Source organism: Dermacentor variabilis, chromosome 11, assembly GCF_050947875.1.
Source record: "Dermacentor variabilis isolate Ectoservices chromosome 11, ASM5094787v1, whole genome shotgun sequence".
NCBI lineage: Eukaryota > Metazoa > Arthropoda > Arachnida > Ixodida > Ixodidae > Dermacentor > Dermacentor variabilis.
This window is the reverse complement of record NC_134578.1, coordinates 66,319,670-66,336,868: the sequence shown is the minus strand read 5'-3', so window position 1 is coordinate 66,336,868 and position 17,199 is coordinate 66,319,670. Positions and strand designations below refer to the sequence as shown.

Sequence of the window (17,199 nt, the reverse complement as noted above, 5' to 3'; positions counted from 1 at the left end):
GGGCACTCTTTCTCTCTGTGTTAGGCGTTCAGACTACAGCGTGCTCTGATTGGTGTGTGTGGTTCTCTGGGCGTGGCTATGTGGTCAAGGCCGATCGCCCGGTGCCCTCCAGAGAGCTTCTTTCACGTCTTTTACCGTCGTGCGCACGTGTAAGTTGCGACAGAGGCGTCTCGGAACTTTTGCCGGACACTTTTGCGAGATCTCGGGACTGGCCGCCGTCAAATCTGGCGTCTTATGTGCGTTTACCCAGGAACTATGGAGGAGGGTGCGTTTTTACTCGCGCGCCGCATCAGATTCTGTCCGAACGTAATCATAAGAACTGATACAAAGTCGAAGCGGCCGTTTCTCGTCGTCAGTGGTTGGCACCCTCTACTGTGCTGCACGTAGCATAACTTTGGCCACTTCGCAGGGTGCATTCCGCGTTTTGCCGTAGCAATAGCCATCCGCAACGTGAGGAGTAGGCACCATTCAGCTATGAACAATAACGTCTGTATAACCTGTAAACGAATATTTGAAATCAAGCGAATTCGCAGGAACAAGGTGTCATTATTCACTGGTGTGCGGATACTAAAGCGGCATCTACAAAAGGCCCCAGAGGAGTTCATGAAGCCAAAGTCACCAGATGTGTCTCTCAACATCTCACGCATGCACAGGGCGCTCGGGCAAAAGCGAGAAATAAGGCCTCCATGCGCCCGCGTCTGTTCTCGGTGCACTGAAAAATTCCCGACGCGGCGTACTGTCGCTTACGTCATAGCTACACCTCCAAGTGCACGTCTCATCTGCTTAGGTGCGTTGTAAAGGCTGCTAACAAAAAATATACAATCACCAGTTTTGTAGTTTGCCGCGTTTTGTTTAGTGGTATGCACCAATCATTTATAACAAATTTAGCCAATGTGAATATTTTTTTCGGCATGCCTTTGGGTTATAAGAAATACCGTGTTTAATAAATGCGAATATTCAACAAAGGTATTGTATGGCTAGCTGACGCACACCACACTTGAGTATAATCCATAAATGTCCTGTCCTTTGATTGCCGGCGAGAGCTTTTTGTCGAGGCTTGAGAACTCGTCGTCTTCAAGGTCATCCCTCTGCTGCAATTTTACAGCGTCATATGTGATTTCTTCTTCGTGCAGCTGTCAAAATAGAAACATCGAAAGGCAATAAACACTTCTTTAGCGATAGCACAAATTGCGCTGACAGTATTGTACAAGGCGACCGTCGCGACCCAACCGCAATTTGTTTCCCCAGCCTAAGGTTTTGAGGGTGTGAGCGCAAGAAGAGAAGATATGCCCGCCGAAAATGGGCCTTGCTGAGAGAAATGCATTAAGAATCGCAGCCGAAAGTATTCGTAGGAAACCAAATAGTTCAAATCGGGCAGCCTTCTCATTACGGCCTGGACATGCATTCTGGGCGGTAACGCATGCGTTTTTAGGCACCGTAATCTAATTCGTCACGGGGAATTTCCCGTTCATACGTCTTGTGTTTGACGTGATCCTGATATTTCAATAGCTCACGTTGCATGCTTGTATGAGTGCCCTAAAGTTAGGGGCTTTATTTTCAAGCAATAGCTTTTTCGGCCACAGCACAATTTCCTTATCGTTCGCCTGCTGCATTCTAACCGCAAGCGCAAGCCACTCATTCATGAGAGACGCGTATAGAGGGTGGTTGAGTGTGAAGAAGTTATCGCAGATCAGACAGGGGCAAAGAGCAGGCACGCGTTATAAGCAGAGAGCGGTATCACGTGACTACGAAAGCAGGACAGGCGCGGTTTATATCGGCGTCGTCAACAGTCTACCTTATATGGCGTGGTAGTGAGCCACACAATCGGCAATTCTGCGAGAAAAACTGTACATATAATGTCGCATCAAAGCTTTTAACCCCACTTGTCGCTTATTGGAACAGCGCATAATGGTCAACGCTTTCTTTATTTTCCTTAAATTTGTTCCTCCTTTCCCAACATCTGTGACCAACTTTACGGATGTGTCACGTGCTTATCATTCATTTGCCACTGACTTTGTTCGATTAAGTTCTTGATTATTCCGTGGTACAGCTTGCAATTTACAAATTAATAGGCGGTGAAATTGTAAGCCGAACGCACTTTAAATAATTTCCTCAATGACGCCCGTTTGGAGACATGGGTCGTCAAACACGCCATAACATGCACTATTGTTCCGTTTACTTCTTTAACAAAGCGCTCTTTTATCTAATGAAGCACAAAAGTAACTGGAACGACCATGTATTTTGTGCCGCACTTTGGTAAATTATATCCCAATGCTGTCGTCATTATGGAAATCCATTTCAAGTGGTTACACCTTGTGGGGACTCACGCGCGTCCCCAGATATCTTGTTTTCCCCCATCTCCTGCAATCCCGCTTCGCCGCGTGGCCTGCGTGACGCCCGCGGCGGTCGATGTGGTGGAAGCGCAGCGCGAGAGATGGCGCGAGTGTTGCGCTGCTACTAAAGCCCCTCAATTTTTCAAAAGTAGCGCCATTCTTAGATCTTTCCGCCACCCCGCTCACCCTGGCGCGTCCTCCTCCACGCCTCCTGCCGCCCCAGCCTCCTCCGCTCCCCCATTGGCCAATCTGTGTCACGTGGAAGCAAGCGCCGCGCTTTTATATATTTTTTCTTTCCAGCGCGGAGCAGTCGCCGCGCTTTTGTATATTTTTTCTTTCCAGCGCGCGTCGACCTCCATTGTTGGGCCTGCGCGTCGAAAGTACGGCAGGCGGACTGACGGAGTGCGTTAGCGTAATAGAATGTGTAGGGCAGAGAACTTAATTGCGATGCCATGCTGCTGCGCCTTCGGTTGCCGCAACAGACACAGCGAGGGCAGAAAGCTTTTTGCTTTGCCGTCCGGCGGGGGCAACGCAAAAAGAAGTGTGGATTCGCAGGATCGGGCGGGCTGACTTCAAGGAAGTCAGAACGCACGGCTGAGTGAAGTAAGGGCCACGGCTACTCACAACCTCTTACTTTGAGCCTAGTTCACGCCTTCCGCTTCGAAAAAGTGTGTGTTCATGGTCTGCGTGGATTTTAGCGCGTTGTTTGACTTTTTTTTTCGAATGTGCTCTCTTTGTTTCATGTAGTTTCGTTTGCGGTAAAATGTACGCATCTGCAGCTGGCCTGTGACATAAAACCGACTTTATTCAGGGTGTGTTTTGAGCTCCACCAGAAGTTAGCACATTCTCGACGCTTTTGCAATGCTCACTATGACTTACGATGCAGTCTTTTAGCCTCGAATGTACGCCCGCATGTATTGATTTGGTTTGTGGTGATTAACGTTTTTAACGTTCCAAAGCGACTAAGGCTAGAATGGAGGTCGTAGTGGATGGCTCCGGATAACTTTATCTAGCTCGCCTGGGGATGTTTAACGTGCACTTTGATCGTAGAGTCGTACGTGGGCCGGTAAATTCCTCGTTGGCGTTTCATAATACTCGCGTGCTAGCGCTGCTTTAGAAGTTGGCGCCTCGGCGCGATTGTATTTCTTCAATAAATTTTATTTACTAGTTGTAACAACTTGTCATTATTCCGTATTATTGACGGCGCCTCCAGGGCACCAAAGCGGCAACGGGAACACCAGAGCTAGAACCTGGGCTGGATGGGGCTCGTCGAAGCCTGTGCATGCCAAGGGGGTATAAGATCGCGGACAGCCAATTTTGTATGCGAACCCTCCCTGCGACGCCTGCATTATTTAACTTCACGTGCTCTTTAGAGGCCACCGTTAGCCATTACATGTGCCCTTGTGGAGCAGTACTTGAAAAAAAAAACATATCGTAACGGTTACCAAAGCACCCCGCAATGAGAAAAACGGCCCTGATGCCCGGCATTGCTGACCGCACACAGCCGGAATCTCTCACGCGCCGGCCGAACAAAAGTATCCTGCAGGTACGTAAATGAACCTACGAAACCACGCACACACACTTTCACGCTGTCAGCACCTGAAACTTTGGTAATTACGTGCGTGTTTGAGTACACCGCGTGCTTGCGTCGTGTTTCAGAAACACGAACTCTCAACGTCGCGCGCTTTACGCCTTAAATACGCCTTGAATAATGGTCCTTTTCACAATTTATTCCGCCATTCCAACAGGAAATTCTAAAGGCCAGTTAGCGACTGACGAAGAAAGATCTCGATTGAAAAAACTGTTCCGCAGGGCTCGAACGAACTTTTTTGCGGATTTCCTCCCGTAGCGTGTTAGCCGTCGTCTGCTACGGCAGGCCCACCACCGGCGGCGCCACCGTCGAGGCCGCGCCGAGCGAAGGAGGAGGGAAGCGAATGGCGCTACTTTGGGAGATTGAGGGGCTTTAGCTGCTACCGGCGGGGTTACTTGGGTGCGGGAGCGGAAGGCGCTCTCTCTTGGATTCGGGACAACAAGCGGCACGGACGTGCCGTGCCGCGCGTGCGCCGATCCATGCTTCCGCGAGACCGTCTCGCGTGGCCGCCTTGGAACGCGCCACCATTCGCGTGACCGTACACGTGAATGACCAGGCGTTGGGATACAGCATGGGGCGAACATATTCGCTCGTTATCCGGTCGCGGTGAGTCGGACTTCCTAGATTTGTCGCGCGCCCATCGGCATGTTTTGTGGATGGCAACTCGGCTAGCAGGCATTAATCTATGAAAGGTGCAATAAATGCCCTTGTGACTGTTTGCACTACTGTGTTGTCGTTCCTTTGTCCCAAGAGCACGGGTGTGAGAGACCCCACAACCTTGCAAACTTATCGGCAACAATTTGTAAATTTCTATATTACCTATAAATTGATTGAACAGGAAGTAAAGTAGTTTTGTTAATCAGTTCGATGCGCGATTCAATTTCTTGTGCAAGTAATGTCCACCTCTTCAAATTGTCCCGCTCAAGCAAAAGAATTATGCTATCTGTCACAGAGAATTTAAAAAAATAATCAGGAAACCGAAAAACCATCACCTCACATAGCAAGCACTTCAGCTACCACTTACCAAGAACGTTCGACGCATAAATTCAAACCGTTTCCAGAAGTTCAGAAAGACTGGACTAGTCAAACGCATATTTCTGTTAGCATTTTGGCGACCACCTGAAACATAGAAAATTGCTGTAAGTACAATTTGCTCTCGAATACGGAGTACCTATTCCTGGAAAAGCCATGAGAAGGCAGCAGCAATTATCCGCAGTTCCATTACGGCGACGGCAAGGTGGCCACTCAAGCACCTCTACAGCGCTCAAAAGAGTCAGGAGCGATTGAAATACGTTCTGATAATCAAAGATAAGAGCACCGCGCATAGGCAGCCGGCATGTTTTTCCATTGCCTTATTGCTGGCACGCAATCATGTGCCATCCAAGGAGTAGCACCCATAAAGCTATAGCCGGGCTGGACAAAACGGTATCATTTTATCGTTTTTTCTTTCAAAGCCATCAGCCCGCTTTTTCTGGCTCTTTAGCCCGTTTACTTTTGTAGTGGTTTATGCTTGGTCGGTGGTGGTTGGATTTTCATCATGCGAACTCGCGCAACAGAGTTTCGGTGCGCGTTCACTGCAGAGTGCACAAATATTAGAGCTCTTAGAGACGCGAACTAATGACACATGTGAGCATCGGCAGAGTCTGAAGGTTTAGTTGTACTCGAGAAGCAGTCGGAACAAACAGCCTTCCTCTTCACCCGTTGCCCTTTCTATCATTGATGGTGACGTCGATAGTGGAGGATTGTAGTTGCCTTCCACGGCACCGAATATGTGATGGCGATAACATCCATCTCACGAAGCGGTCAGTATCAATGGCCACCTATAAAACCGCTGCATATGTCATGGTTAACGGCTTTGTTCTCTACGAAAGTGCACAACCAAACGACAAGCCGTATCTAATTATCCTACACATGTACAGGTTCAAGCCATTTTTTTAATAACGCGAGTGGCTTATTTTTAAGAGCTCGAATAATCGTCTACGCTTACAATATTCTTCAGTGGTTAATACAGATTCTTTTTCGGCACCCTTTCACAACTCGCCCATCTCGTCAAGAGGATGTCAAGCCGAATAAGCGCCTCAAGTAGCAAGACACGCTATAAATAATACAAGCGCTGCTCACCAGCTACATCACATACGGCACGCCGTACCTGGCTTTAAAGAACGCAGAAATAGAAAAGCTCAACATCATGATGCGGAAGGCAATCAAAATTATCGTAGGACTTCCAACCCCTCCCCCATGACCTTCACTACACGTATTCTTAAAATGGGCGTCCACAACATGGTACTAAAGCTCGCCGAAGGCACAGGAATAGCCAATTGGTACAACTCGAGCTCACGCCCATCGGGAGATCCGCACTCCGACATTAGGACTACAGCGAGGCGTACGTCGCAGACACGGTCAAGAAAGAGCGAATTCCACCGGACTTTGTAGAGTCCTGCATAGCACGCTTCCCGCGCAGCATGCATGTCATATACCACAAGAGTAGACGACAGGCTCGCGCAAACGCCATCAAACGAACATTAAGGCAGGACCCAGACGCCCGCTACCCCAACGCGTACGCTCTCAGCATCGTAGACTCCCGGGCCTGCGAGTTAGCATGGACAATGGTCAGGGTGCGCAACTCTCAGGCCGCCTGTAGAAAGTTCTCGAGGGGCTGCATCTCGGCCAATGCACGCAACATCCTAAAACGACGAAGCACTCCACTGCCATACACGTACGTAACGTGGGCGTCCGGACGTGAGGGGCCAGAGGGGAACAAAGCGGCCCAAACAAGGGGAGCCCAAGCCGGGCTCCCCTTGCTTCACACGCTCTCCGACCCGCGGCAGAAGAGGTGGAGGCAGTACCCACCAACTATTCGGCGATATTTCAACACTAAATATCGCAATGTCTTTAATGCAAAAACGGAACAACCACCAAACGCTTTTTTCTTGAAACTGGTATAATCAACATCTTTAATTTGTATCAGTATCGGCTCAGCGTTCGTTTTACAATAGAAACAAGAAATAATACAACTAACATTCCGCATCTAGCAAGCCTATAGAAAATAAAATGAGTTACCCTTTCAGACACCCCGAAAACTGGTTGGTGCCAACAGCACGCTTCAATACAAGGAAAGAGCGCCTTCAACACACACTTCCTTCCCTACTCAACGCGTACGAATCTGCTAACATCAACTTGTTTACCGGTACCCAATGAGATATACGTGCCATATGCAATATATATACAAAGGAATGTGTACCACTGAGTAATCTTTAGGTATAGTTAATGGTTAATATAGGATGTCTTCCTTGTTCTATATTTATTGTGCCCATTATTCTTTGTCATTTTTGCTGTTATTTGATTAATGTTATTTGACGATTATGTTAAGCGTAATCACGCTTGTGACGAAGTAACTTGGTTTCTGCACATGTAAGTGCAGATAAGATTTTGTTTAGTCTCCTTATGTTCTTGCTATATTGCTATATTCGTTTTTTTTTCTTTACCATGAAGCCATCATGTTTCCGATGAGATTGCCTGTAGCTGCTGCTTTGTATTTCGGGGCACCGGCCGAGTCAAGCTGTTTATGACAGCTTTTTCTGCAGCTCCCTCCTGTCTGTATTTCTTGAGGCAGAAATACAATTATTATTATTATTATTATATTGTTATTATTAAAGGCTCCAGCGCCGGGTGTACCCTCCACCACACCCAAAACTTGGCCGATGAAAAAAGCATGATCATCAGACACCTACAAAGTGACACGTACACACACGGAACAATAACGCACTGCCTCTGCCGGACACTCGACGGCTACCTCTGCCCACTCTGCAACGCACACGACACCCTGGCACACTTGTTTCTAGAATGTCCACGGCATGAAGACAGCGATGTACAATCGGAAACGGACGCGAATAGAGCACCACAAGCAAACGAAGACCACCGAGTTGAAACGTGGGAGCCCAAGATCACCCTCGGGGACTTGAAAGACGAACGATAACTCGTCCAAAAGGCATACAAAAACACCAGTCATACTGCCATCTTGGATTCAATTGACATGCTGAATTTGCCCCTAGAGTACGAAATTTTTTCAAATCCTTCTTTAAAGACCACACTGCAGGCCACCTCAGTGATGATGTCGTCGGCTCATTTATCCCTCTTCCCGCGTATTCCAGGGATCGAAATTTTCACCCACATTATTCACTATTGCTTTCATCCCACTTTCATGGTGCTTACACGATGTACCCGGCATAAATTTCTTGTTGTACGCTGATCACATCACAGTTTGGAGCACTCATCGTGACCTGCAGACTCAATCCGCTGCCCTTCAATCAGCTTTAGATATTACGTCGACTTACGCTTCTTCGGTCGGCCTGAAGCTTTCCGTCAGCAAATCTGCTTACATGTTAGTCGCCAACCGCTGGGGCTGGTGTAAGGTCTCTGCAACACTCACTCGTCTTCATCTATCCGGGACCCCCCATCAGCAATGTTAAACTATATAAATTCTGGGTTTGACGGTCCACGAGTTGGCAACTGGGACCGCTTGGCTCTCCAGCACTAAAAAGCAGGCGATCCAGATGTCTTTTTACACGCATTCCTCCTAAAACGAGTGGCGCCCGCTCATATGTTGCGTGACAGTTGGTGAAGGATGTAGTGTGACCACGGCTTGTTTATCGAGCCCAATATCTGCATTTCTGGAGGGCACGATGGTATCGTCTCGAAACGGTTAATCGGGAGGCAATGAGGGTCATCACTTGCCTACTCCGCATCACCCCGATTGTGGCTCTCCAAGACAACGCACAGCTGAACACAATAGATGAGCTGGTGCAGCAGCGACCTGATTCTCGCAGGCCAGCCTTTCGCACGCAACGTGGGCTCTCAGGGCTTACGCTTTCTCACACTTCCTTCTACCACCGCTATCGCTAGTTCTTCCTCCATGGACTTTTGTACAGGTGAGTGATACCAAGCCATCAGATATATGTCGACCAACATCAGCTCATGCGACGGTGTCGCTTCGTGACCGAATTATAGCTCAAGACGCCCACCTGCCGCTTGGATCCATCGTGATTTACGTAGATGCAAGCATCCAGGACTGTGAAACCACCACTGCACTTTATTGCCCTTGAGTATCTTGCTCAGTAAGACGTCCCGGCTTGAAATCCCAGAGCCTCCTCCCTCCTTTTGTGCCGAACTTTTTTCTGTTCGAGAATCGCTGCGCTCAGTGGCAGCCTTCCCCATGGTCCCCACGGCCAGCATCGTCATCAGCACTGATGCCCTTCAGGTGATGCGGCTCCTGCGACGCGTCAATCCCAGCCCGGAAATACATCAACAGATCCATGTTCTCGCGGTACGCATACCGCAGCAAATATCTATCGAGTGGATCCCACCCGAACTTCTGAGCTTCCAAAGCCGTGCAGTTTCTGCGACACGTCCAGCGACCTCTACATCGACACTGAATCAGTTCCTCGGAGGAGCAGTACCTCGGGCGCCGCACACGTACTCTCATACCTTTGTGTGCGGTAACCCTCCCCCGCAGTCTTCCCCGTGCAGAGGAGGTCGTGGTTCGGAGGATCGAGGTAGGGGTTTCCCTTTCGCCAGCTATATCCCCGCCCTGGGTGTGTAGTCTGCAAATCAGGCAATGCTGAAGCCAACATTCTCCATCTGATGTGGGTGTGCTCTGCGTTGAAACCGACCAGGCTCGGGCACCTCACAGCAGCGGGACTTTCGCCGCATAATCATAGCCATTACACTGCTTGGACCCAGGTACCACATTATCGATCCCTCGTGGACTTTATTAGATTCGTAAGTTTTCGTTTCTTTCACGTAATCATCCTTATTCGCCCGCATCCAATACGCCCGTATGCCCTGAGGCATTAACCCTAGCAATCAAAAAATGTTTTTTTGCATTCTACTGCAATCACAATGGGACCGTCACGATCAGAAATGTTAGGTGCAATCTTAGTATTAATTGATCGCCACTATTTACAAACCCTCTGGAATAAATTGAAGGAAATGAAATGAGAGTCAATTTTACAAAGAGCTGATGCCCATTCAAAGCCTTCACCACTATAATTATTGACGCGGAGAATCTATAGCTTTTAAAGCGGGGTTACCTGTTTTTTTGCCAAGCTCCGAAGATTTCATTTGCCATGGCGGCTTAGTTATCTTGCGTATACCTCGCACAGAGGACAGCCCTCATAACTGACTCTGCAATTTTATATGTAGCCCCATCTCTACTACCCTGGCCGATGCGCCGTTTGCCGGGTTTGTTTGCTGCATTATTACGCGATGAAGTAACAAACATTACCTAATTATCCTTAGTGTTACAGGTATGCGCCCTCAATAGCGCTACTTTTTTATGAAATTGAAAAATGCGGCAATACAATGGCTTGACCGACTCGGTTCATCTTGACAGTTTTCATAAAAACTCCCTAAGAACTAAGACGATAAAAATACATGCGACCGGACGGGCGCCGATTCCTGTAACACGCGAAGGTGAAAAGCTGCTGCGCACGTGGTAATGCATCAAATAATACTATCGGAAGGGTCAAACCTGCTGCAAGACATAAAAAGCCGCAGTGTGCAGTAAACGTATGGCGCTGTAGGTCGACCTCCTCAACGACGATAATGTATGGCGTTTAATAGCGAAAGGCCCAGCTGTGGCCAAAGAGCGCCATGGCACATGGTAAAGAATTGTGAATTAGGTATGATATAGTCAAATTGAGTTGCAAAGGTAGATCTGATGTCGATGTAAGGAGGACTAAAAGCAGGTCACTGTCAACTGCATAAAATATGTAAGCATCAAAATAATGACATTGACTCTTGATAAAAAATGTATATAAGCTTCGGTATGAAGAAGTGATATAAAAGGATGCATGCAAACACTTCGGCCTCCACAGAACTCTTGAAGTAAAGCAAGAGCTGAGAGGCATGTACTGTAAAAATTTGTCAGTGCAACTAGAACCTAAAAGGCGAGGCTGTGCTCCACACGAGCCCGCCAAATGATTTCTAAGACACTAACTTCATCTCAACAGCTAAAAACTGTTTGCAGGTTAAATAGCGGCATGTTACTAAGAAAAAATGCCAGGAATAGGGAAATAAGCTGATGATACGCGGAATGAATGAACTTTTACGCTCAGTTTCTATCTCCTTGCCCTGGACGAGGACATGTAAGGCTGTAGCCACACATTGGACTTGAGGCAGGGTCACTTCCAGTCAGTAGGCAATAGTGTACGCTGAAGGTGTGACCTATCGTTAATCGAGAAAGGAACACTTCCTTGTATCGTGTTGTTTTCTCCGGTATCCAGTGCCCTAATTTGGGTTTGCAGATTATTGGATACGCGAATGCCCCACTGTTTCTGCCAGTCGTTATTAAGCTTGTGAAGTAAGTATGGTTTAAGGTCAGTGGCTAGAATGTCTTTGTTTGTGTTACTGTCGCTAAAAGCTACAGAGGTAATGTTCTCGTCAGCACCTTCCTTACCTTTTATGCCACTGTAGCCAGGCACCCAGCAAAGGATGATGATTTCTTTAACATTATGAGCAGAGCATAACAATGCGTACAGTTCAATAAAAACATTGTTCTTTCGTTTTCATGGAATCATTAGGGCTCTAACTACACTCAATGAGGCCGCAAACACAATAGCCCTAGTGGGATTTGTTTGTTATACGCGATCCTCTGCAGAGAGGATCGCGTATGTCATTTGTAACACATCTGAATGTCATCCACATATACAGAATGAAACATTTTACGTGGTATGACGGCGTGGAGCGAGTTGAATTTGACAATCAAAAGAATGCAGCTCAGAACACCACCTTACGGAACAGCAGCTTCTTGCGTAAAAGTACAAGACGGAATGATACCAACACTCAGACAGAACTTGCGATGGGAGAGGTAGCTCTGAAACATATTCAGATAGTTGCCTCGGACTCCCATTTCAGACTGATCATGAAGGATCCCAAAGGATTAAGTTGTGTCGTATGCCTTCTCGATATTTAAACACACTCACAAGAAAATTCCTTTTTGTAGACAAAGGCATCACGGACATTGGTCTCAATATGGACAATGCCATGTGTTGTGGATCTACCTTCCCTAAAACTGCACTGAATGAGGTCGACTATTTTCTAGCTTTCAAGAAACTCAATAAGACGCCGATTAATCAATTTCTCAAATAGTTTTTGTAGACAACGTGTCAGAACTATAGGCCTATAACTAAGGGGTGAGGACGGGTCACATGCCTTCTGTGAAAATATGAATTACGATTGCTTTTTTTTCCAGACGGACGTAATGTAGCCTGCAGAAAACGTGGAGTTAAAGAGTGACAGTAGTGCTGTCTGGCTTTCAGGGTGTAAATGTTTGCTCATTTCATACATTATTATGTGCCTTCCTGGAGCGGACTTGTTACAACAATTCAGTGAGGTCTGGAACTCTACCATTCTAAGTGGATGATCGTATAGTTCACTGGATGTGCCATTCCGGCCCAGAGGCAGTCACTCTGCTTCTTGCTGGTATTTTTTTTAAATGTATCTCGGAAATGGGATCTACAGGAAATGTGCTCGAAATGTACTCCTAGAGAGGATGCCTGGTTCTAAAGAGTGTCTCCTTGCGTATTTACTAAAGGTAGATGATGTGTTTCGCGGCCATTTATTTTGTTAGGAATTAGCTAACATAGCCCTTTCCGGGTGTTTTGAAGCGTGGTTTGTCTGTTTTGGAGCAATCAAGAGATTCGCGCGGCCTGACTGGGTGTTCTTTCCACCTCTTCCGAGGAGCTCGACAACCTCTCTTTCGAACTGTTTGTTTGGCTTGAAGGCCTCGCCTCGAGAGACGAAACCCTGGAAGTCACCAACCCGGAAGTTCTGTGGTCCGATTTTCTGTGACGGCGGAGCAGTGCTAGCTGCAGTCGTCAAGAAGAAGAATGGCATCACTGCCGGCTCACTGTGGGTGGGCCGGACAGCCGCCGGAGGCCGTTGTGGCGCTGACGCATGACGGCTCACTTCGGCAAAACTGACTTTAGGCAGGTAGGGCACCCACCTGTGTGTTTCCTTGAATGAGATATTTTCATTTACTTTGATTGTCACTATTTCCGGTCTTGTCACGTAAAACACCCCTAATTTAATTGTTTTTATCACAATTTCTTTTTTTCTTTTTTCTATGACGGGTACGAAGCCAGTACGCAGCCTGCTCCCCATCACAGGTCACGCATTGGAGAGAGTTTTCACTCGATTCACAGTAGTGCTGATGAGCAGTGCTTTTCGAACAAGTATGACGGCCCTAGCAGTTCCGCGAACTGTGACCAAATCGCTGGTATTTGAAACATCTGAGAGTTTGGGACATATTGCCTGACCCGAATCTTCATATAACCTGCGCGAACACTTTCAGGGCACGCAGTTGAGCCAAAGGTATCAGAAGCCTTCTTTTGACCTCTGTTCTGTCGCCGCTTAGCAGAATTCTCGTAACGTTACGTTTCTTTGCCTTAGCCTTCTAATAGCTCAACATCTGTAAGCTCTATGACGTCACTATCGGAAAAACAACCACGGGTGGTATTCATCGTGCTGGGCCACTGTCACTGGGATATCTCCAAACGATGCTAATTTATGCAGTTTCTCGTCGCGGAGTTCCAAATGAGATCGCCGCTAGCCATCTTTGACGCTTTATAGTCTTTTCCAAGTGCCTGAGTTAGGGATTTCGAAACAGCAAAAGGTGAGATAGTTCGTGCTTGTTTTTCCTGTTTTTCAGAGTGGATAACATGGAATCGGGGGAAGGTTTATTTTTGGCGATCAAAAAGTTCCGAGACCGCATCGTCAGGGAGCGATCAGGTAGTAGGGGTACGAACTAGTCATAACTGAGTGTGTCTTTTTCGGCAGTAAAGCTACCCGCCATGGATCCGTACAGGGAGACGCTGCATGACCTGTAAAACCGGCCCTACAAACGCCAGCTGTACGTTGTCACTTTAACCGAATGTGATATCACCTAGGTTGGCCACTCAGATATGGTTAACCCTCGCAGTTTCCTAATATTTCGACAGTGTAGTAAAATTTCGGGCTATCACAATGTGGTGTTTCTGCGAATGCAGACAGCGCATAATAACAGCGTTCGATGTTCAGCGGGCGAGCTACCCCGTTGCGCGGGAGAACAGCGCTCTTCATTGACTGCAGCTTGTACTGCATTGTCGCACTAGGTTGAAGAAATGCGCGTGCGTAATGGATTCTCCACCGTTTAGGTACAACGAATGTGCAGTGTGCATCACGAAACGGTAACGCAACTCCTTGCTTATGCTTATATACGGTATACTAAAACTGTCTAATATCCCCAAACCACAGATTCTCGATGAACCAGACAACGCTAGAAAGTCCACGAGGTGCCTCTGGGCTCTCAACGTGAGAAAGTTTTTCACATTGGTGTCTTGAGGTCCTACACTTGTGCATATATTGTAAATGGTCTCTTCCTCATTCATTTGTTTCGCGTAATAATACGGCGCAAACGGCGATTGAAAAACTTTTTTTTGGCGAACAGTTAGATAACTAAATTTGCAATTGTATGCACTTGATGCCTGGTAGTAACGCTACATATTTGATCTCCATAAATATGAATCGAGGCGCATTAGGTAAATTTTTGTTCTTGCTCTAACCTTGCGATCATAATCTATGCGCGGATAGAGTATTCATGATTGGAACTCACCAGTCAGGAGGCTTACAGCAGTTCCCAAGACGATTGTTGATAGGGCACCAATGAAGGATATCCAGTAGAAAGACACCAGGTACAGTGGGAACACATACGAACTGCGTTTTACGACAGGTGGTACAGTAATGTTAGGTGCCGTCGGAACACTCAAATGGTGCATAATATACAGCATCAGGCGCAAGTGGAAGAGTTGGACAAAAGCACCAGGCTTTCGCTCTCATGAACTTTTGCCCACAATTTTCGCGATTTGGTTGAATTCATTTGATTCGTAAAAGTGAATAGCTCTAGCGTGGCATTTCTATAAAGGCTTTGTACTTATACAAAACAATACGGTGCGACATTGCAGCAAAACAAAGAGAAAATATTTAATATGCAATAACGCAGTAATAGCAGCATGCCAAAAAGAAATACAAAGTGCATGTACACAGTGGGGTGCCATGGCATACACCTGACGTGGATCAATGGCTTTGCGGCGGTACAGAAAACGTTACTTTCTTTCACTGCAAGACTGGGCCAAATATTTTATCCGCAAATTTTTCATGGTCTTAAGAAATTCTCCATTTGCACATTCTATGAATGTGTAGGTAAAGCTGTTCTTATATATAACCTTCCCTCTCCACTGAGGCATTTCAGTAATATTCAGATCAATTGGGCAACCATTTGCTACAGAAAACGTCACCTACATAAAGCATCATTCTCTCGTTTCTTTACAGGAAAACATTGTCCTCCAAAGTAACGCATGGCATTTGCGTTTTTTTTTTCGTGATAAGCATGCGTCACATATAACAGAAATGAGGTCGTGTCATGGTGATGGACTAGATGCAGTAGTGATTCCCATGTTCAACTTGTGCCAAGGAGTGCTTAAGAAAGCAAGTGAAAATGCAGGCCCTTCTTTAGGCAAATGCCACATGCCAGCCACGGCGTGGAGTTCTCATGCGGACACTCTTAAGAGCCCCGTGTGGCAGAATATCCAACGGCGGTGTCGGCCTGCACGTCGGTGCTGGTATTCGCGGCCCAGAAAATCATCCTGAACCATGCATCGCGAACTACGGAAGCGTTCTGCGTGGCGCATAGGGGTTAATGAACTAATTGAATTTCTCAAATTAAAATGCGCCAGAATATTTGTAAAGTACAACTTACCAAGAACTTACAGGCATGATAGCGTTCTTTTGTAATTTTATACTTGAAAATGTAATTTTGTGACGCGGAAACTCAAACACAAGCCCCTTTTCTAGCTGCCGTTGGGGGTCTGTCTTCGCAGGAGCGGCACGGCCCACTCTAGTTCGTTCCATACATAGCAGTCAACGCTGCGGAGGCTAGAGATAGTTCTTGTTGTTGCTTCGTTCACACTTGGATAGAGTTCGATGTGTTTTGACCGCAATTGTGCGCAACTGTTTCTATACAGGCTCAGAATAAAATGAAATAAGTTTGAATCCTTAGAAACACAATATGGAGTACGGCTGCTAATGGGTTGTTTGAGATCATTTTTATTTTTGTCATTCTTTACGGGTTTCTTTATTTACGACCCGTCGCGAGGAGCCGCTCGTGCATGCTCGCGCAAGCGAGCGCTGTTGCCGCGCCAAAGATCCATAGACGGAACGCGTGGGGATAAAATTTTTCTTGACCGAACATCTTGCGTAGCATCCACAGCGTTGACTGCTATGTATGGAAAGGAGTATCGGTTGCATGCAACAGCTTAAAAAACACGGGAAGCTCGCCCTCGTACATAGCGTACGCCGGCAGCGTGTCCAGGAAAACATGACGGTTACATAAACTGCAGTTCCGGGAAGCGTGAGAAGCAGTCCGTGATCTTTGAATACCCCATTCCACTCTAAAATGCGAAACTTAAGCGTCCTCCCACATTTTTGTGTTTGCGCCTTGCTCTCTCTTTCACACACAAACACAGTCTGTGTTTTTAAGCGGCTAAAGAAAAAATTACCGACGATTAAGTTACTTCCTAATGCGAAATTTGAGCGCAGCAAATAAGCTGTTTCACCTTTTCGATAGATTGAGGCAAAGAAATCGAGCAACACATGTATGCGCTATCACGGAATTTTTTTTTTATTTTTCACACGTATTCCTTTAACAAAGACTCCACTAACAGTTCTTGACAGTCATGAAGGAAGCTTTGTGGTCGGAGAAATAGACTGATATATGTTCGACTTGGTACACCAATGCTTGATTCTCAAAGACGAGATCTATACAAGTGCCTCGCGAGGTTGTCACAGCCGTGGGACGCGTTACGAGCGAGAGGAACGGCATGTTCTCCCGCATAAGTGTTAGGAAATTGCTGTTTGTCTTTATGTCAAGCCGCCACCAATCTGGCTCTCTGATTACCACCGCACAGGGCGAACGGCAGCGGCAATTTCGGCTCGGGCGGTGCACATATACAGATCCGCCGCCACCGATCTGGCTCTCTGATTGCCACCGCACAGGGGTTGCATTGGAGGAGGAGCGAAGAAAGGAATTAAGTTCGAGCCGGCGCTTTGACAACCGGAGACTCGCAGGAAGAGGGGGGAGGGGGGCGGCGTGTACACCCAGCGGCAAACGATGGGGGCAGAAGCGCGCGCAGCAAGCGGACAACACGATAAAGGGAGGAGGGAAGAGATAGCAGCGACTGA

The 17,199-nt window shown here is 47.1% G+C and overlaps 1 protein-coding gene across 2 annotated transcripts in view; it reads right to left on the bottom strand.

Annotated features, from left to right (window-relative positions):
- Window positions 1–922: 922 nt before the first annotated feature.
- LOC142564968 (sodium/iodide cotransporter-like) overlaps window positions 923–17,199 on the bottom strand; it is a 58,695-nt gene continuing 42,418 nt past the window's right edge. For both annotated transcript variants that reach the window (XM_075676194.1, XM_075676193.1), the window contains 3 exons: window positions 14,576–14,676; window positions 4,949–5,043; window positions 923–1,133 (listed from right to left, as the gene is read on the bottom strand). In XM_075676194.1, the coding sequence (XP_075532309.1) occupies window positions 978–1,133; window positions 4,949–5,043; window positions 14,576–14,676 (352 nt within the window). In that variant the 3' untranslated portion in view covers window positions 923–977. The remainder of the gene's footprint in view (window positions 1,134–4,948; window positions 5,044–14,575; window positions 14,677–17,199) is intronic.